The 21,332-nt window shown below is 42.8% G+C and overlaps 2 protein-coding genes across 6 annotated transcripts; both read right to left on the bottom strand.

Moving 5' to 3' along the window:
* Positions 1 to 359: 359 nt before the first annotated feature.
* asb8 (ankyrin repeat and SOCS box containing 8) lies at positions 360 to 4,451 on the bottom strand. Its single transcript, XM_075476657.1, has 4 exons — positions 4,152 to 4,451; positions 2,771 to 2,944; positions 2,574 to 2,678; positions 360 to 2,024 (listed from the first exon to the last, which is right to left on the bottom strand). Exons 2-4 carry the CDS (start codon positions 2,897 to 2,899, stop codon positions 1,389 to 1,391), a joined length of 870 nt encoding a protein of 289 aa, XP_075332772.1. The 5' UTR covers positions 2,900 to 2,944; positions 4,152 to 4,451; the 3' UTR covers positions 360 to 1,388.
* A 717-nt stretch (positions 4,452 to 5,168) lies between these two features.
* Positions 5,169 to 20,975, bottom strand: larp4aa (La ribonucleoprotein 4Aa). Of its 5 annotated transcripts, none has more exons than XM_075476649.1 (17): positions 20,433 to 20,975; positions 17,981 to 18,098; positions 17,600 to 17,758; positions 15,438 to 15,519; positions 14,592 to 14,728; positions 14,402 to 14,505; positions 14,199 to 14,309; positions 14,055 to 14,108; positions 13,709 to 13,918; positions 12,411 to 12,514; positions 12,129 to 12,170; positions 9,544 to 9,780; positions 9,007 to 9,061; positions 8,760 to 8,918; positions 8,526 to 8,668; positions 8,189 to 8,414; positions 5,169 to 7,837 (listed from the first exon to the last, which is right to left on the bottom strand). In XM_075476649.1, exons 1-17 carry the CDS (start codon positions 20,547 to 20,549, stop codon positions 7,436 to 7,438), a joined length of 2,460 nt encoding a protein of 819 aa, XP_075332764.1. In that variant the 5' UTR covers positions 20,550 to 20,975; the 3' UTR covers positions 5,169 to 7,435. The 5 variants fall into 5 exon arrangements, with proteins under 5 accessions (XP_075332764.1, XP_075332765.1, XP_075332766.1 ...); XM_075476650.1 differs by having other exon boundaries at positions 5,169 to 7,834; XM_075476653.1 differs by having other exon boundaries at positions 7,818 to 8,009.
* Between the last annotated feature and the right edge of the window lie 357 nt (positions 20,976 to 21,332).

Raw genomic sequence — 21,332 nt, 5'->3', positions numbered from 1 at the left:
CGACAGAGAGAGCGATGTGATGATGAAACTGTGAGGAAAAGCAGGAAGGGAAAAAAAAAAGTAAACTGGAATATAAAGGCATTTACTTGAAGTACGGTAACAAAGAAGCACCTTTGTAGGTGAACACAAGACATGATCTTAGGGTTAACTTTTAACACACCACATTTTGCAGCCTAACTGAGCGGATGCTTGATGAACAAAAAACCTGGTTACCATGGCATTTTATGGTTGCAACACTTAAATGCGAAATTTTAAAATAAAGTGATTTTCATTCTGGACCAGTGAGCACCCTTGAAAACATAAACTTTTGCAAGTTAAGACAAGAAACATCCATAGTTTAAAAAAAAAGGAAAAGAAAAAACAGGAAACATAAACACCTTTATACCAACTTGGCAACTAGAACTGCACACTTGTTGAAGTAAGCCCAGATAATTAAGTGAATCACATATGAGAGAAGATATGTTGATGTCACAGTGAACATTTGATGAACAATAATAATATTCGGCAACCTTCCGCTGCTTCAACATAAATAAGTGTTCCCATCTGGCACTGTCTTTTCTTTACTCCTCAAAAGTGTGTGTTCTTTAAAAGTCCTACTTTCCAGTGGCAAGACATCACCGACAAGCAGGTGGATACTTTAACGATGACACAGACGACTTTAAAACATTTCTTTCGCGCTACTTGAGCAACTGTTTCATTCGACGGAATTACTAGACGGTCTGCAGCGTTTGGGCACCACCCTCATTCATTCATAAACAATCATTTTAACTGAAATATAGCAACGTGTTTGCACCCTAAGCTCAGTATTTGGGTTTTTCCTCATTCTCTAGGGCGAATAATTAGTATTATTAGTATAATTAGTATCTAGGGCGAAAATAGTATTTTCTTTTTTCTTTTTTTTTTTAAATTACTTTTTTAACTTCACCAAACAGAATTATGCCAATTAAACTAACTAAAATTTTCATAGTTGCTGGCTTTCGATGAAGCGTATTTATAGCAGCTGGACACAAGGTGTTTCTTCTCAGTCCATTCCATGATGAAGTCAAACAACCACGTTACAGTTGCTCTTTCTGCTGCATTAAAAGTAGATAACTGAGATAACACTTTATGTACAGGTGCAGGCCTGATCCTTGACATTAGACTGCTCAAACGTGTCCACCGACAGTTAAAATTCCTGCTCATTCACTGTGTAACTACTGGATGATAAAAAAGAAGAGGAAATTTTTGTTGATCTCTCTTGGTGCATACATTTGTATCAATTTTCAAGAGGGTTTGGTAAACGAGGGCCAAAGTGACACCATACCCTGTGATTTCACTTCCTTTCCAATAAATCCAGTCTGTCTGATCATCAGCCAGTGAGGTCTGAGAACACCCAGACAGCTTCAACATCATTCTCTCAACAGCAGGTAGTCTTTGATGGTCTCTGGTAGAGGAAGCTCTTTCACGGCGGAGGGGAGGAACTGCGCTCCGAGACTCTGCCGCACAGCACAGCGTGCCAGAGAGCGAAGCGTTGGAGCCTGAGCCACCATGTCGGTGAGCTTTGCCAGCAGCTGGGGATCTTTACTTAGCTCTTTGGGAAGGGTGCCGTCAGCCCGTCGGATATCAAACCGCCCTGCTGCTCGATACAGCAGATCCAAGCACTCTTCCTCCTGTTCGGTGCCCAGGCCCCGGGCCAACAGGGCTACCAGTCGGGAGATAGGGGTCTGGCCCTTCAGGTTGGTCACATGTACCTGGGCTCCGAAGTCTAATAGAACTTTGACACTTTCCAGGTTGCCTTTCATTGCAGCCCAACTCAAAGGTGTGTCATTGTTGTAGTCCCGAGCATTGGGACAGGCCCCGCTCTCTAGCAGGGCCCTCACACACTCTGGGTTATCTTTGAAGGCGGCCCAGTGAAGTGGAGTGTCCATGTTTCCGTCCAGGGCGTTCGGTTGGGCACCATACTCCAAGAGCAGCTCCACGCATCCCTCGTCCTTCTCTGCAGCATAGTGCAGCGCTGTACGGTTATAGCCATCCAAAGCGTTCACCTAATGAGCAAATGAAATATTCTGAGTGGTCCTGCACTGAAGGAGTCAACAACTGGCAGTCTACTTTTAATTATATTTTTGTTCATCTTAGAGCAGCATCACTAATTAAAATGGTGATACGTGTTGGAATACTTATTACATTCAGACATGCTTATTTTAGAACACTTTGTTATCAAAATTCATTTTCAAAATGAACGCTGAAAATAAAACTTGGAGGAACCGTGTCATCAAAAAAAAACTGATTTCGTTTAAAGGTTTTCACCGACTAACTACAAAAAGTCACATTCTATTTTCTTCCTGCCAATCATACTCAGATGAAAGTACTTTCATCAACTTTCAGGCGGCCAATGGGATCAATTCAACAATGGATTTACCAACACCAACATGTTTGCTTCCATTTCATACACCACCGAAAGGTTCGAAATGAATCAAAAGCTTGATGATATGAAATAGAATAGATCTAGTTCCAACACGAAAAAAAATCAAAGTGCATTTCCTGGTTCCAAAAAAAGAACAAAAAAGGTGGAAATTGGCTCATGCATAACATACCTCTGCACCCTTCTCCAACAGTAGCTCCACACAGTCAGCATCAGCCACCATACAGGCACAGTGCAGCGGTTTGAGTGTGCCATGCATCCGGTTAACATCAGCTCCCTTAGACATAAAAACATACAAACATCATTACTGCTGATGATACTTGAGAACATTATTTCTTTTAAGCATTACAGGATGACAAGCTGCCGTACCTTACGAATAAGATCCTCTACATTGTCGTGTGGGAATGAGCGAATGGCTGCGATGGTGCGGATGAGCCGCTCGGACAAGGAATATTTGCTCTGAATGCTCTGCATGATGTACCACATAGTAGAGCTCATGTGTAACGGAGGACCATGGCACCCAGGCAAGGGTGACTCAAGACACTGAAACACATTTTTAAAAAAGCTGGAGTTACAAGACACATTGAGATCACAGAACATTGGAAAAAAATTACTAAATTTAGAGGGCCTTTTATGTTTTACTTCTTTTTTTTTGGCGTTTGCCACTTTAATACAATTGTGTATTCTGTCCTCCACCATTTGCCAGCATCTTGTTTTATTCTGACAAAATACACGCCATAAATCAACTTAATGAACTGTTACACTGCCAGTTAGGTTTATTGATCAGGTTTTTTGCAGTGACTTATCTTGACTATTGGGGGTCTTGTGATAGACCCTTTTACTGTAAGCTTGTAAATCAGATTGAGACTGGGGTCTTTTGGGGTTCTTTCATGTCTAAAATCGTAAAAAGGAAAATGTACTGTGGCATCAAGGTGCAAAACGCATCAGTTTTCACAAAACTCATCAATAAAACTGGAAAAGCAACATCAAAACAGAAAAGATTTCCTAAAATACATTACACACAACTACTAGATAGATTAAAACAGCTGTGACTGACATGTTGTTCTCCTTTCTATTTTCTGAGATATTGCTAAGTTGTTCTTTTTTTATTCATTCTATTCTTTTTTTCTTAAAACATACTCTGAAACGTTTTTAGATTATTATTCAATGTAGCTATTTAATGCACCTTAGTGCCACCACAGAAATGACCATAGACTGACTTTTAGAGAGTAACTCGTCTGTTGATCTCAACTTTCAAATTTCATATAATTCTTGCAGAAAATAACTGTTAACCTTATTTTAGAATCAATTTCCTGCTGCTATTGTACAAAAACAGCTGTCTGAAAAATGTACGCCGAATACTGTAAACGTAACAACCTAAACAGACGACTAACACTAAGAAGCTAACTCCCCTCGTCAAGAACAACAAGAAAAAGACAGGCTTCAACAAAGACACACGGCCTACACTGAAGTGACAGTACAAAACGTTAATGCAGGAGTCTTAAAAGCGACGTACTGGTCGCAGCTGGCACGGAAGGCCCGGTTTCATGAGAAAAATAAAGATTCCCAGCTACATTTTCTAGCACTCAGTTAGCTAGTTGCAAGCTAAAGTTAGCATCGAGTCGCTAACAACAACCGACAACTGTAGGCACAAAAATCGAATGACACAACTTCCAAACACTTGAAAACATGCTTCTAAATGCTATTAGCACTAGCTTTCGTTAAAACATCGATGGTTGTGATAGCGTACCGTTTACAGTCCACGGTTTGGAGGTCTTGCAGGTTATCTTATGGACAGCTGCTGTTGAGTCGACATAAACACCGAACGTCACGCGACCACGCCTTCTGTGTCGAGCCGTCACTTTTTCGGTTTTGAGCTCGTTTTCCCCTGTATTTCCTGTGAGCTTCGGCATGTACCGGGTCTTGTTGTAGGTTACGTCCTTGTCTGGCGTGCCGACATTCCCAATATAGTCATAAATGTCAGCGACACCGACAGGCATTCACCGGCCGGCGCGCCACAAATACTCTCGGTTCATGTCCATGTTAAGGAGTCAACTGTGAGAGGCACCAGAGTAGGAATGGACGTCCCTCGTTCTGCAGGGGTACAGTAGATTCTCACCTGTTATTTCACCAACCTTGTAAACTCATTCTACGGCCAAGAGACCAAACAAATGATCCACTAAGAAATGAATCCACGAAGAGACAATTATAACCGACTGTTTTCTAAATATGGCAATTTTGAATTTCTTCCCAAAAGTAAGATAAACTGCGATACTTGTGTTGTCACGTTTATTACGTAAAACGTGTAACATCGTAGTCAGAGATCATGCGTCACTTGAATAAATATGTATAAGTATATATACACATACATATAATTATGATTACAATGAATTGAACTCCAATTGGCTTGAACTGGACTATATTATTTAAGTGCCCTGAGATGACATGTGCTGCAATTTGGCGCTATATAAATAAACTGAACTGAATTGAAACAAAATGTCTTCCTTCTATCTCCTACCATTGTCATTTCTTAAAATCCTCCTCTTAAGTCATGTGCACACAAGATAAAACTCTTTGATCAGATTCATTCTCCTAGTGAGAAAATGCAGACATTATACCTTCAAGATCCCTTTTTAAAATAGGTCATTTTATCAGCAGCAGACAATGTGAAAAGCATTGAATCCTGTCCACTTTTAGTGTATATGTGTGTATATATATATATATATGCAAAACTGAGAATAGACGTAAGAAATGCAACACTGGGAAGCCAAATCAAAATAATTTATTTTTGGTGACATTTCATACAGTTCTAAGATTGTGTCTCAAACACTTGGTTGATCCATTACTACATTTCCTGTTGCCACCCCAACCCCGAATTAACAGAAAAAACCCAAACATATTGCAGGGGCAAAGAGATTCCTGTAGGTATTTGCAAGCCTTTCAACATCAACCATATGCTTCTAAAATGATTTCACATTACTCATGAATATGATTCTTTCTTTTTTTTAAAAAAAAAAAACAAACAAAAAAAAAACAAGTTAGTGCATTTATTTAATTATTCTAAATCACTAGCTGCTCATACTCATTACTGAAGAAATAAAAACAAAACTAAACAAAAAAAAAAAAAAAACAGCCCGTGATTGGATGTTTACTGCATTATTAAACCCAAACTCAATGCATCAAGTTTTTTTTTCCCTCTCTCAGCCGACATCTTGATCAGTATTATAAATGTCATATGCGTGATTTTATTGTGCCAATGCAATTTCACACAACTTTGGGGAGACCAGCCTACCAAGATTGGGAGAAAAGCGTTGCGCATTAGAATTAAAATAAATAAATTCAAAAAAGCAATACATACCAGTGAGTCAAACTTCAAATTCTAGTCAACCTGTTTGTTTTTCAAACGTTTTATAAAATAGGAAAAAGAAGACAAAGAAGGAAAAAAAAAAAAAAAAGAAAAAAAAAAAAACAAGCAAGCAAACTCACCCTAAAGCAGGAAAAAAAGAAAAAATCTGGTGGATAACCTGCGGTCGAAAGCCTCTCTTGTAAATTCGATACTAGAACAATTACATTCTCCCACACACATTTCTAGTGAAGGGTTATTACAATATAGCATAGGCATCTACACCTCTACAGCTTCTCAAAATCCAGTTTCACTGAGTCAAAAAGTTTCCCAAAGACTAAATTATTTAGCAGACCTCAATAAAAATCTTATTCTAGCATTCTATGACCGTAGGCTGCTGGCACATAGCACGAGAAAATGAAATGTCCCATTTTCTTTATACCCACGACTTGGCTGCCAGATCTTATATAGCTATCATCCTTAACTAACAGCACTCCTCAAACTATTTTCTGACATTATGCCACTGTTATGAACGTTTCACAGATATAAGCTTAACCTGGATATCCTGTGATGATATAGAAAAGCCGAACCTCACCTGAACCACCAGGCACACTGAACAGTCAAATCTCAGCATCAACCTATACATTTTTCTCATGGAAACGTCAACCTGCTACCCAAAAAGACGTGTAAACGGAGAACCTGACTGATTATCAACATGAACAATTTTCCTGAATCCATTCCAGTGGGCAAACCTAAAACAGTTCAGATAAACGGAGATAAAAACTCAACATGAAAAAACTTTGGACCAGGCTAGCAGGTTCACCGTGGCTAATAGGCCAGTGAGTGCCCCCAAAGAGCATTTCGGCTTCGAACAAAACCACAGATGACGGTGGCGCACATCAACCGTTTCTGATGTCCGACGGCGTTTTAAGCCAATCGTGAATCAGGATCAAAACCCCATTTCGAACGCATTTCATTAATATACATTAGAAGATCACACTGTCCAATTTTGGGACAATGATTCAGAATCTCTGCTGTAAAAATCAAAGAGTCATCCATTTCATTACGTCAGTGCAACAGCACACTGCAGCACCTCAGTCATTTTGTCAATGCATACACAGACATCAGTCAACCCTTCAGTCATACTTGCAAACCTAAGTACACAAGGAAAAAAAAAAAAAAAAAAAAAACAACTGATGTCTCGTTGCTTGTTAGTGATATCTTTGTATATGTACATGACATATATGCATGTTCTTTTCGTCTTAGTGCATATTGTTCTTGCAGACCAACATCTATTCTTTAAAATTTAAAATAATAAAAAAAAAAAAAAAAAAGGGTAGAGGGCCATTTGTACAGCCCAGCATCCCACCTCTCCCTAGCGGAGCATGAACCAACGGCTTCCGGATAAATCGCACTTAAATTCTTTTAAGCATAACGCTGGAGGCCAAACAAGATTTTTGTTTCCTTTTCAAAATTGCTCATTAAAAGTTCTTCAAGTGTCATTTTGCCCTCAAGTCCTGGATGTCAAAGTCCTTTAAAAGCTTTTCTTTGGACAAGTTCCAGGTGGGAAGGTGGCTACCATAATGTTGTTGCTTTTATGTTATTCGTTTTTATATAATTATATATATCCATGTATATATTCATACAAATTTTTTTTTCTTTCCCTCTTTTCTATTCATATCAAGTTTTTTTTACTTTGGCGATACAGGTGGGATGTTCTGCTCTTTGCCAGTGTGCCTGTAGCCTCCCTGCGGAGAGCTGCGTCGGGCTGGGGGCGGGCGCCGCTGGTCCCGGAACTTGAGGCCCCCAGTGCCTCTGGGGCCGTTGCTGCGGTAATAGCCTTGAGAGTCACGTTCACGTGGTGGTCGGCTCTCCTTGCATTCCCACCCCCCCTCCCTGTCGTGGCCTTTCTCTTGCTTGTCTCCGGGGCTACTGCTGGAGCCCAGCTCCTCAGCCTTGTTCACGCGCAACTCACGTAGCGGCTGGCCTGACGCCGTGCCAGAGGAAGCTGGAGTAAGGGCTGCAGGGGCTGCAGCGGGAGGGTCCTTGGGTGGCCGTTGGCACACTTCGGCATAACTGAGTTTGCGAGGCTCCTGAGGCAATGCGTAGGGGGTTGAAAAGAAAAGAAAAGAAAAGAAGAAGAAAAAAATATTAAAAATTTTATAAACTGGCAACATCAATACACTTATTTTCATCATATCTTCTGGTCAAACCCTCAGATCTCATAATCTTGACAGTCACTGGGGTAGGAGTGAAAGTTCTGGACTTGTGGTGGGACAGAGCAGAGAGAAGAAAAAAGTAAGAGACAACAAAAGAGAGAGAGATAGACATGAGGGAGACAGAGCCAAAGCCCGTTACTTCACTACCTCACTTCCCTCCATGCGCAAAAGATCTCATCATCAGGAAGACAACTACTGCCGGCAGCCAAAGTAGCAGATATCTACCTGTGCAGGGGTCGTGATAGTGGCTGTAGCAGGGGTCGGCGTGCTGGGTGGTGCCGGTGTGGAGGCAGCAGGGGGCTGAGGCCTGGAGCTCGGCGCAGGCTGTGAAGAAGAGGAGGAGGTGGAGGAGGAGGAGGAGGAGTTGACCGTAGTTTGAACTGGTGTGCGTGGAGTTGCTCTTGGAGCAGCTGGCTCGGCCCGATCAACCCTTTTCTCCTGACGAGTCATACTGTCATAACAGAGATTTCAGACATCCAAGTTCAAATTTAAAGATTAAAACAAGTGTTTCAATCAAAACACTAAATATCCTCAATTCATACTTGGAATTACTGCATCATACCTGGGGCCCTGAGGTCCGAGTGGCTGAGTGGTGGATTTTGTGGCTGCCTGGGCAGGAGGAGCCGGCACAGCCACAACTTCCTCTGCGGCTGGTGCTTGGCCTGAAGCTGGACTCACGGTGGCTTCCTTATTGGTTTGTTCCGTCTATCAAATGCAAGCAGTCACACAGATTATACCTCCAAAGTACAAATCTCAACAATCCTGTCGTAGTAGTACTCAAAACACTGTTTCTTACCTTGTCTCGGTACAAACCACGTACAACATCCGACATTCTGTTTTCCAGCACTGGCTCTCCTTGTGTATTGACAACACAGCCAGGCAGAGGTGGGAAATTGGTGGCAGCCAAATCAAACTTGGGTGGAGAAACCTTCACCTCGGCTAAAGGTGCGGGCCTCTGAGAAAGGGTCATTGGAAAGGAGTGAGGCGAGATCACAGTTAAAAGTTCACGCTCTAAAAACAACGCACAAGACGCTGCCATTTACCGCATTCCGCTCGTCTTCTCGCCTCCTCCGTGTTCCTCTGTAGGTCGTGTTCCGCCTGGAATGCACAAAAACATGTGCGTCAGTGACGCACATTTACACGCTGTGTTGCTGTTACTCTCTGGATTGCAACTTTATTTGAAAAGGCCAATTGATTTGGACTTTGTTGGCTCACGCTAGTCAGTGCAAGGTGACATTTAAAAATCACCTAGACCCGACAAAGTGTGTTTAAGTTGGATTATGGATCATTTTCAAACAAGGATGCGTGGTCTCCGTGTAATGACCTCTACTTATCATTTAAAGGCTTATTTCACAAAAACACCACAATAAACTTAGATATACAAAAAAATTGAGAGAGCAGAGCAGAGAGAAAGCTACGACTCGCCTCCACAACAACAGAAAGCAGCTTTCTTATTTACATTACAGTTAAACCAGCTTTCTCTTACAGGTAGACTGTGACCTGTAAGTGTGGACTGATCCGAATCACAGCCCGCAAACAGAAACCATCACAGAGGCACAAATTAGACCATCCGCGTTCACCTTCCACGCCCAGCCATGCCACCGTCATCACTGGGATCCAAGGATGAGGAAGAGGAGGAGAGATGTGTGAACGCAGAGCTCAGGTCAGTGGTTGCCTGGAGGGGGTTAGTGGTGGCGGCTGCAGCAACGGGGGCAGGAGGCTGCGGGCTGCGCAGCCCAGTCAGACTCTCCAGTGGGACAGGTGTCACCGATGACGGGGACACATCACTTGTCCTCACCTGGGGCTTCACGTGGTTTCTGTTGCAGCAAGGGAGGAGCATTAACGTCATTTTGCAAATGCAATGCTCCGAAGACAAACTGACAACCAGTGCTTCCCATTGAACTCAAGGCTAAGCCACAGGGCGTTACATTCATACTGGAGGATTTGACATTCCAGTCTATTTATGAGCAAATACCAAAGCTTTTTAAACGTGTTATTTCTGTACTAAATGGAAACACAACTAAATCCATCTTGCATTACGCACTGCGAGTTGTATTTTGTTGTCGGTCAAAGTCATGTTAGGGCTGCTCTTATACACCAGGAGGCATCAAGGGGGGCAGTGAGCGTCTGTCTCTGTTTGGTGAGCAACGCACCGTCGACTCTGTTGGACCACGCCAACGTTTCTTTTCAGCTGATTCAGCATTGGCACAGTCACAGAGACAAACATCACTCTGATTGGCTCAGTGTAATGAATGACCTCAATATGTTGATGTGGAAATTACTGTGTTAATTCATGTGTTAGTCAAGACTGAAACACAGGTTCCTGAGCAGTCTGAACACAGTAAAACGTGCCTAACTGAGCTAGCACTATTCTGACTTTATGCAGATATTATTTCATATTTCTGGATTTTGTCTTCACAGCACATTTGGGTGTTAATTTCAACACTAGAGATTGTAAGGAGGAGCCAACAGGGGGGGGGCATTTGCCACCACTGCTGCATCGTTGGCGCATAAGAGCCTTTGATCGTCCAACAGGAATGGATTCAACACCATTTAGTGTTAAAAGTCCATCCATCCATTATCTATACCGCTGAATCCGTCGATCGGGTCGCGGGCGGGCTGGAGCCTATCCCAGCAGTCAATGGGCGAGAGGCGGGGTACACCCTGGACAGGCCGCCAGTCCATCGCAGGGCCACACAGAGACAAACGAGACAAACAACCACACACGCTCACACTCACTCCTAAGGACAATTTAGAGATGCCAATCAACCTAACATGCATGATTTTTTGGACAGTGGGAGGAAGCCGGAGTACCCAGAGAGAACCCACGCATACACGGGGAGAACATGCAAACTCCACACAGAAAGGCCCCAGCTGGGTGTTGAACCTGGAACCTTCTTGCTGTGAGGCGACGGTGCTAACCACCACACCACCGTGCAGCCCCAGTGTTAAAAGTCTTACTGTCAAAAAGAAAAGGCCCAACGTGATGACAGAGTGTTCCAAGTAATTTCTTAAATGTCTTAAATGATATAAAAAAATATATTAAAAAAAACGATGACAGCCATTATCATCTTAGAAAACTTCCAGCAGCGTTTACAGGTTTAAAAATCTACTTTTAAGGAGACGACATGTTAAATCCCTAATGAGCTTCTGTTTCCATTACTTATAAAACTAAACAAATCCAGTTTAATAGCAGAGCTAACTGGAGTTACCTCCGCTATTAAACAGCTACAAGCATATGATTTCAAAAGGAAACACTGGTGGCACCAACAGTTGACAGTTTGCTGGGACAGCGTGCTGTGTCCTCAGACTGAATGTACTGGCATGCAGGTCATTCTTAGACCACAGTTTGTGCTCATGATTGGTTGAAGCAATGGAAACAATGGAGCAGAGCTGACAAGAAAGACATGGCCAGGCACTACAAATATAACCTGGTTTTATTTGCCAAAAATTATTCAAGATACGTTGATCTTCGCAATAGTCTTCGACCCTCAGATCTCATAATCTGAACGCTCATCGGGATGGGAGCGAAGTAACCCACTTTGGAAAGAAAAGACAGAGAGAAAACAAAAAATAGGAAGAAAAAGAGAGAACCAAAGCCAGTTACTCCATCCCCAATTGTCCCTCTATGCGCATCATGATCTCATCATCAGGTCTGATTCATTTCTTTGTAACTAACATACGAGTCGTCATGTCAGTTTAAGCAAAGGTGACCTACACTCAACTCATTACAATCAGTCTTTCTGTGTAATCGCACATAACCCCTCATGGCACATGGTCATACAGTCAATGATGGGAGAAGCATACAAGAAACTCAAATAAAATAAAATGGGTGGTTAGTAACAATGGGGGGGTTTACAGTTGCTATGATGCATGTATATGTATGCAAAGAGGATGTTTCTGGGGCTAAAAGAGACTTTTGCTGGTGAAAAGCAAAAGCTCAGCTGAAATAGATCAAATGATGTGACAAATCCAGAATTTTTTTTTGTAAATCACTGCATTGTCACACTAATGAGGAGGGTTAATATGGCAAAAAAAAAAGAAAAAGAGATCCAACTGTATATGAGGCCGTGAGCCCCAGCGATGGATTTAGTCATTTGACTGCTGCACTATGGTAAGAGATGAGTATTACAATGAAGCTTATTGTACAGTGTAATAGTGGTACCTGAAGGCATTTATTACATTCTTTCTTGAATAGAGGGGGACACTGTGGGGACAGTAAGAAGACAGAGAGTGAAGAACAGTTCTCTGGAGAGGAGCGGGGGGGGGTTACATTATCCTAAGACAACTGGGCATTGTAGATGACCTGATGTTCACAGTTTTACTTAACATGCAAACAAGGACACGAGTAGTAAATTATACATCCCAACTGGAGAATGTTTATGCAAATTGCAGGCTCAGATTGTAGTTGGAGCTTAAAAGGCCGACAGGAAAAAGAAGCGCTTACCGGTTTCTGTTGAATGGGCGGGTGATATTAAGAGCAGTGGTGCCCGTTTTGTAGTGCGCAGCAGAGCCAAATCCATTCACAAAGCCGCTGTTGGGAAACGGAGCCTGCTCAAATAGAAAGGCAGCTTTTACTAATCCAGTTTCATGTCACAATCCATGCAGTTATTTACTCTGTAGCAGTTTCAAGGACCTCGAGTATAAATGCTCAATGTCATCCGCCCTACGCGTATGCACCCAGTGGACAGCTGCTTCAGTGAAGTGCAGAGCATTCTACATAACTTGTGTTAAAAAAAAAAATAAAAAATAAAAAACTGTGTGTGCACAGTGATGAGGATTCATTTGAATAAACTCAGAGATCACAGCAAATAAGGTGGCAGTGACTGCTCAGGGTTTCCATTACAGCTGGCCCAAAACAGGTGGCTGTCAAGGTCAACTTCCTGCTTTCTAGTTGCACTGAATTCTGATCAAGTGAACGTTTTTCCTTTGAAATGTCTGAAAGACGTGTTTTGGTTGGATTCTTAATGCAATTTAGTACCAGTTGTTGCACAGTCATGCTGGCAATAATATGAAAGTTGGATGGAGGATATGGTTTTGAACTACTTTGCTTTTAGGAGCTTTTTCTTTTTCTCACTTCTGTCTTGAAGTCAATGACTTTATTACTAACAATACAAGTAACCTGTGAATCTGGATGAGGTACAGAAAACTGATCAAAAGTCAAACTTGTTCATTTTAAAGATGGAGGCATTTTCTTGCTGGACTGAAATTCAAAAAGCGACCATGAAAACCTGCAGCTCGATCCTCTGACACAGCTATCACGCTCACATTCCTACAACTCATGACTACATGAGAAGAAGAAGAAGCTCTGCGTATTAAATATAAGACTGATATATTGCGAGCTAGTGTAATAAATCCAGTTCAAGCTAAAACACGATTTTTTTTGGGCTCATCTTCGTGGTTTTAATTCAGCTGCACAAAAATAGCTGGATGAAACTAATAAATGCCATTTTCCACAGTTTTGCCCCCATTTTTTGCACAAACTCGGCCTCTAAAATGGGACTCGATGCATTCTTATCAGTATTTAGGGACACTAACGGCACAGCATCCCAGTTTGGAACATTTCATTTTTAAGCCAAATTAAAAGGCAGAGTCATAAGGGAGGGAATTAACTGGTCTGAAGGAAACAGTGGCAAAGAAAATAAGTCGAAAGAGACGATTAAGATGTTGATAATCATTTGTTTTAAAATTTCATAAGCACAACAGCCCTGGGCGTGCCCGTCTCGTCAGTACAGTCATTCTTACCAGAGGAGTTTCAAAATAGGGTGTTGGCGAAGGTGCCCAGGTGGGTGGTACGATGCCATAGACTGGGTACTGCTGCTGGGGATAGACATGCTGCATGTAGAGTGGAGAGCTGTACTGGGACTGGTTCTGTGACTGCTGAGCGTACAGGCTGCTGTCCATGCTGCGGTAGCCGTTCTTTGCAAAAAACGTGTTGATTGCCTTTATCCTGGCCTGTCAATAAAAAATGATTTTATTATTATTTATTTATTTTTATTTTTTTAAAAAGAACAGGGAGGAAAACGCATGAAACGATTGAAAGCTTAACAAAGGTGGTCTTTCCAAACTGACAAGCTTTTCTTTGACTCACCATGATGGGTTTTCCCTGAAATGTTTTAACTTCCTCTCTCAAGTACTTGTATGCCTGGAAGATATTAAGAGTCACAGGGTCATTCGAGGTGCTGAATTACAACACAGTGCTGCGGCCATGAAGAATCGGTGCATCCAGCTGTACCTGTTGGGCATCCGTGTCCGACTGGAATGTGATGTACCAGTTGTTGTTGTGCGCAAACTCAACACTTATCACCTTTGGACAGTTGTCGTTTTTGAACAGCGACTCCACTTCCTGTTAATTTGAGACACAGAATCATCTCATTTCAGCGAAACATCGACTAGGAGTGTTATGTATTGCTGAGTGCATGCATGACTTCGGTTTACCTCAACAGGTGTAGTTTCAGGGACTTCTCTTAAGATGATAATGCATCGCTTGTGATTGGGACGCACTTTCTCCCCCTTCTCATCCACTTGTACCATCGGAGAGGCTAAGGGAGGAATTCAAAAATGTCAGTTTGACACACATCTTTGAACAGATATCTATACCGGCCACCCGCCTTAACCTTTCACTTACATCTCAACACATCCAGGATGAGATCCATGTCAGTGGTGAGAACCTTGATGCCCTCCATACTGGCTATAGTCCAAATAGGGACAAACTGATCGCTGTCCATCTGGGACATAAGGTACAAATCCTTGGAAAGATTTTCTCTGGATCAAAAAAAATAACAGAACCGGCAGATTAGCGTTTGGAATTTGTGAAATACTGAGTCAAAGCAATAATAATAATAATAATAATAATAATAATAATAATAAAACTAAAGCCGTTTTCACACATGATCGTTGGAGATGTTTTCGGGGGGGGAAATGTGGAGAAAATTTGATCCAGACAACCCCCGCAGCTGCTCTCCACATATGTGCTTCACAGCTGGAGACTTTCTGCTAGAAATGCGCGCCAAGGGATGGAAATGTCAGGGTCGGTGCAGGGAAAAGTCAGCCTACAGCACTCGGGACGTGGTGTAATAATAGCGCTGTCAACATTGACGTTTTCTTCACTTTGAGATGTTGAGACCAGGAGATGAGGCTCCTTGTTGTGTTGACATCGATATCGCATGCATCCACAATAGCGAGGAATGAGTGGAAAGCAACACACGGGTCACCAGAAAGGGGAATGAAGCAGCAACTCCCATCTGCACGCACACTTGCAGTAAATATTCAAGAAGACTTGCCATGTTGTCTCACAGGCTAAACTTACAGAGATTTCACTCAAGCGCACATTAAAAATCTCAGTAAGAAGTCAGAAGCAAATGCTGCGGACTCTTTTGCGTCGCCTGTCTGAGACGTCTCAGACAAAACATTTCAGGGTTCCCATTTCATGTGTGAAAACAGCTTTACTGTGCTCTGCACGTTTGCTCCTTACCTAGAGAAATAAAACTCCAGCTCTTTCTTCAGAGACTCTCGTAGATTCTCAGAGGAGATCGGCTGTTCTTCAGTTTTGGAATCTACCGAGGACAAAAAAAATTAAGTGGTCAGAAACGGGACAACATGCCATTATAGTAATAACAAATGATTCCTTTCCTCGATTAAGGTTTGCCAACATTCAGTCCTGTGATGGGTGAGTAATCTAGCTGAAATTTTATGACTTCTCCAGAAGCGTCACAATTTGAATCACACTCCTTGCAGATAATGTAACTGAACTCGTGATCACACAATGAGTTGCCTGGTTACAAACGTCATCATTTTAACTTAATCTTAAGGACCAACTCTATATCCTGTTGTCATTTGTCAAGTTGAAAGTGATAATTTACATGTCTGCCACGTCGACACCCTTTTCTAAACATCAAACTAATAATCCACTTGCTGCCACAGTCATCCTTTTCCAAAAGACACACCATCATGATCCTTAGTGCTCCCAAAAGGACTGCACTCATTGATTTGTGACTAAACAAGCTATTGGCTCAGGAGCAATGAATACAAAACTTTTACTCTGAAAACTGAATCGTATGATAAATCTGACGAGGCATAGCTTGTTGATAAAAAGAGAAAGCATCTTCTCTGTAGCAACCCTTCCAGTCTACTGGTAATGAGGACAGAATGCTACTGGAGTCGGTGTACTGTTTGGGGGCGCCACAGAGGACCGAGTCAAATACAGTTGTATATGAAATTGACGTCAAAACAGAGCCGTCACAACAACCGCAAATCTAAACCGCAGTGGTATTAACAGGGCAGTCGCAGGGGGATCAGCAATCAGACATGCAGCATCCAAACTTTCTTGCTGAAGCCCGGATACGATACGCCGAGGACCGCGAGCATGTGATGTCGGGGTTTGTATTGAGGCCAGGTACACTGTTCCCATCCTGTTACTCCTGGTCTCAGATCGCAGCTCAGCAGCCTAACCTGAACGTGGTTTCACCCTCACACATTCAGATATCAACTCTCTTCCCTTTTCCAGTGGCAGCACAGCGGTTTGAATTTATTGGCCCCTTATTGTTCCATTCAAAGTTTTAAAAATGATTAAATTTGTATGGTGACAAAATATTTACCTTTCGCATTTTACTCGGGGAAAAAAAAAAACCCAAGAACAACAATTTAGCCAAACAAAATAAAAGCTAAACAGTGGACAGAAGTGAGTTCCTTACAAGATGGCGCTCCCACACAAGAACAAGCTGACTGATGGTTACAGCACATCTGAAATGCCCTCTTTGATGAGAATCTCTTTCAACAAGTGGAAACTAGTGTCCTAGTTGAGGGGAATTCAGACATACGATATCAGCTCAGAGCATTTTGCCTTCCATGCCTGGCTGGAGGACTCATTTTACTGGCAGAATGGGTTTTGGTCGCTTTATCCAGCGGTCAAACTTCAACTAAGCTGAACTTTGACCGCTGCCTCCACACAAACTCGCTCACTTAGCGCTTTGTTTGGCGTATCTGCAGACTCTCAGCATGGGGCATATGCCATTTGAAATGATGGGTTTCAGAAAACAGCAGTTGCATTTCGCCTCAGAAAGCGATCCACAGAAAAATGATTGGATTATTTTCTATGAGGAAAATTAGAGCAGTGGTGTTTTCAGGACTGTGTTATTCACATTTGCTTCCACTCCTCTCCCTGTATTTAAATAGCAGGGACGACATGTTGAAAAACCTCAAAATTTATCTAACAAAAGGGGGCAGAGAGTCAGGCTTCCTCAGGTCAAACACAATGATCATGTAAATGTGGCAAATCAAACAAACTGCTGTAATGGTTAGGTGTGGACCAGCAGTCTGTATGAACAATTTTCATCTGGCTGCAAGTCTAATTTACCTTTGAGGTTTCACAGCATTAAGCTCGACTTTAAGGCACAAACCCAGCAGGATCTACAGATGGTGCCTGTTCACATACTATAATGGAAAAAACTCAAGGGGCACTGTTGTATCAATGCGGTGGAGGCTGTTTACACTACAGAGCACAAACTTTATCTCACTGCATGCGACGTTCACATCCCACCCAAACCTTATCGCTTTCAGCTGTACTGAAAACAGATTAAGCTCCACAGCAGCAGCCACAGTTGATGTGTGGAGACGACTACATGTGACGTGACTGACCTGAGGTCCCCGTTGTGGGCTCGGCGGGGGAAAAGCCCAACTCTTGAGGTTCCATTCCATTTACTGCTATCTCAGCTGTTGCTGTGGAGCTGCTGTCATCCTGGGCTGTGAATCCCTCAGTGTACTGCTTGCACCCAGCAGACGAAGGCTCAGAATAACCTGTGGACAAGGTGAAAAGTTTGATTCTGAAACAACAGCAGACGGTTTAAATCCCCCAAACACATCTTCATTACTGTGTGATGGGTGGGGCATACATTCCACACTGTCAAGTTTCCCCAAATAAACTTTATTCAAACTTTAAAAAAAAAATTTTAAAAAAAGGAACAATCAGTTTGTGTCATCTGATGGCTATTTCCTTCAGTTGACAAAAGTGCATCTCACCCTCACTGATGTCCGGGGGAGGCCATTGAGGGCTGCTGGTAACAGCCTCGCTGGGGGCCACGGGCATCTCCTGCCACACCTTGGCATTTGGGTTCAAACCGGCACCCTTTGAGGTGACCTTCAAAACAGAAACTGTACGATCAGACGAGTTCTAACTCACAACTACATCAAAAAGCATAAAAAGGCTGGCACTGCAGCCCAATCAAGTATTCCAAACATGCACAGAGATGAGAAAACAAAGTGGACAATATCTTGCGAGTGAGGCGGTCAGCTGGACGGCAGCAGGCCAACACAATTTTTCTGAAGCGATTCGAATGTGTTGCATTCACAACCAAGGCTTTAAAAAACAAAAAATACTGTGTAAAGTATTCATTCTTTGTGGGGAATTCAAAGAACTAGGGCTAATTTGACATAAGTAACATGAGGGAGAAAAGGAAACAAGGGAAATAAAAAAAACACAATAAAAAATAAGTTACATGAGCTATAGACTTGCCATTTAGGACACAGAATATTTAGGTTAGACCTAACCACTACGACAAATGCTGCTTCCACTACCACTTTAACCAAATACTGAGGAGCCTTTGTGTGAAAAAAGACTGCGGATGTTCTTGTCCTCTAGAGACCACACCGAAAGTGCTGCACCTCTGTCAAAAAAAAGAAGATGCCATTACCCTGATAACCTGCAGCAGGAGCGTTATCAGAAACATTTCGCATAATCAAAATAACAGCTGTCAATAATGTGTTAATAAAAGTTGATAAAACGACATAACAGCAAAATGTTAACAATTCACCAACATGATTGCATTTTATATGCATCCCATTCAATCATTAGATCCGAGTCTCCCATATCAAGCCGGCTGTGGTCCGGCAGGAAAAATCCTGACCCTGCAAAGATCCGTGGCCAAGAATAGGTCACATACTGTATTACAGTTGTACAGTTTAGGCCAGCAAAATATGTGTTTCGAGCATCTACATCAAGATGTGTTAATATGCCGCAGTCACGGTGTGCGAAGTGAAAAGTAAGGCAAATAAACTCACATTTATCACTTCCTATGGATAATCTGTAAGAGAAGAGTGTCCAACTGCATAATTGAATCAGATTTATCAGGGTTCTTGGATTTAAAGGGTTTTATGTAAATGTTTTATTTACCAAACAATTTGGGTTTTTTTGTTTGTTTTTTTGTTGCTTGTGGATAACTACAGAATATGCCCAATAAGCCTCAACAAGATGAGCAAAGAACCAGAAGAAAACAAAAGGGGTTAGATTTGATCTTAAAACAAAATGCAACATTAGCTGTAGGAAACCATTTCTGCAACAGAAAGGATGGTGATAACGTCAGCGTCTTGTAATCGTTGCCAGGGAATCCTTAATTAGTTTGAACCGTTTCATTCTGTACCACCGCAGAAAAACTACATTCAACAATGTCAAATTACTGTTTCCAAGAAAGTGCAGCCCTGGTGTAGACACTGTTTGTGAATAGTATACTTGAACCCTCTGGGTTTAGGATGACAGCTTTCTATTAACTGTCGACTCGTCCAACTTCCTATTTTAACGTTGCCCCCTGCTCAGAGATCCAGCCCCCCTATGTAGAAACTCTCGGTCTGACAGCAGCAGCTTCCAGTTACCACATGCATCACGACACCCCTCTCTGTGCCCCGCCGTTCAGAATGGATGCAACGAGCCGATCGGCTTCTGCACAGTCTAAACAGGCACGGGCATTTGTGAGCAGTGCAACTTGACACATGGTGACAATGCATGCTTCAGTGTAACAGGCCGTAGCGGGCCGAGCAGTGTCAGCTGACTGCGCTGCGCTGCTCAGCACAGGCCAAGTATATGCAACGCATGTCACCGCGCTAGCTAGGTCCGCTATCTGAGCGATTAGCTAACACATAACGTTACAGTGTATGAACGTCTATCGTTCAGTCAATAATCGAAGCATCGATGGCATACAAGTTGCAAACAGCCGAATGAGAGCTCCTCTGCTCCGTATAGCGGCACCGTCATTCCACGGCTGCGTCAAACTTAGTTACAAGCTAATGATTACTCAGCAAACTACTTAATGAGCGTGCTTGTTAAAGTGGCTATGCTACAGCTAGCCGGCAGCAGTGGAGCCGCGGCTAATATCCACTGTGTACAATTACCTGCCTGTGCCGTATTCAAGCGGCCGCTCAAGCGATGCACTATGTGCAGTGTCTGCCAAGACTGTTGTCACAACACCACCTTGAAACTAAGCGTTGTCACACACGGGGCTTAACGTTACGCAAAAAGCTAGCACGTCAAAGTCAAACTGACATTAACTAGTATAACATTAGCATTGTTTTTGGTTGATTTAAGCGCTTGGCTCATAAATATTGGTCATCCCGCAGAGGGCGGCGTACTGCGCGAACAGGTCTCCCGTGAGCATATGTCGTTTAGCAAGCTAGCTAACTAGCTAAAGAAGGCCTCACTCACCATGCCGCCTGACCCTCCCTCGCTCCCCAGCGGAGCCTCGTCCTTCCCACCGGTCTTCGGTCCGGGATCAGCCTCCTCCTGCAGCAGCGGCGGCTCTCCGCTCTGATCTGAACTCATCAGCCGCTCCTGACTCACTTCCACCCCGTCGCGTTCTCCCAGCCCCCGCCTGCCACCACCGCCTCTCCCCGAAACACCGGCTGTGTTCAGCAGTCAGTCGGCTTGTCTCCTGGTCGTCTGGATTGGCGAGTAGCACACTACAACTAGCTCACACGCTAGCTAGCCGGCTAGCGACCTAGCGTAAGATGAATCAACGAAGCGGGCTAACGACAGCTAGCTCAATGAATCAAGCTCACACGCTATTATACTAATGGTATAAGCGATGCCAAACCATGACTCTTCTTAGACCACACTCCCTGCTGGCGTTTCATCAAATATTACACCACACACTGGCTGCTTGTGGCGCATTCCTAACCGGGCGACCGGAGCGGACACTGGGGACATGCACCTTTAAACAGCACAGGCATACAGTCCGCCGACGTCCCGGCTGCCACCGCGAGTTCTCGGTGACCTTTGCTGAAACCATTTCCTGTTCCTTTTCCTGTAGTTTTCTACAATATTTCATTTTTATGTTAAATAAATAAAACAACGTATTAATTTTAGTTAAACACACAAACCTATGCCGTCTTCTTTAGGCTATGTGTTTTTGTTGTGAGTTTAATCATGAAATTTGATATTTCTCCTTTCTCATTCTAAAGTCATATTTTAAAGGTGACTAGATGACCTGATAAAATCTAAATATTTATCTCCCCATTGGCGGTAACAAGACTTAAGAACTCATTGACCTAAAATTAATTAGCCGATTTCAAAACATTATTTTATAAATCACACTGTAAGAAGCAC

The sequence above is a fragment of the Odontesthes bonariensis genome, chromosome 10 (genome assembly GCF_027942865.1).
Source record: "Odontesthes bonariensis isolate fOdoBon6 chromosome 10, fOdoBon6.hap1, whole genome shotgun sequence".
Taxonomy (NCBI): domain Eukaryota; kingdom Metazoa; phylum Chordata; class Actinopteri; order Atheriniformes; family Atherinopsidae; genus Odontesthes; species Odontesthes bonariensis.
The sequence above is the reverse complement of the archived record's forward strand: the minus strand, read 5'-3'. Positions and strand labels throughout refer to the sequence as shown.

Coding starts and splice junctions, on each gene's coding strand:
- asb8 (XM_075476657.1), bottom strand. CDS start 2,899: ATGAGCTCTACTATGTGGTACATCATGCAGAGCATTCAGAGCAAATAT. Junction 2,679..2,770: donor TAGAGGATCTTATTCGTAAG/GTACGGCAGCTT, acceptor TTTATGTCTAAG/GGAGCTGATGTTAACCGGAT. Junction 2,025..2,573: donor TGTTGGAGAAGGGTGCAGAG/GTATGTTATGCA, acceptor TTTGCTCATTAG/GTGAACGCTTTGGATGGCTA.
- larp4aa (XM_075476649.1), bottom strand. CDS start 20,549: ATGAGTTCAGATCAGAGCGGAGAGCCGCCGCTGCTGCAGGAGGAGGCT. Junction 17,759..17,980: donor TCCCCCGGACATCAGTGAGG/GTGAGATGCACT, acceptor CCTTGTCCACAG/GTTATTCTGAGCCTTCGTCT. Junction 9,062..9,543: donor GGCATGGCTGGGCGTGGAAG/GTGAACGCGGAT, acceptor TGTGCATTCCAG/GCGGAACACGACCTACAGAG.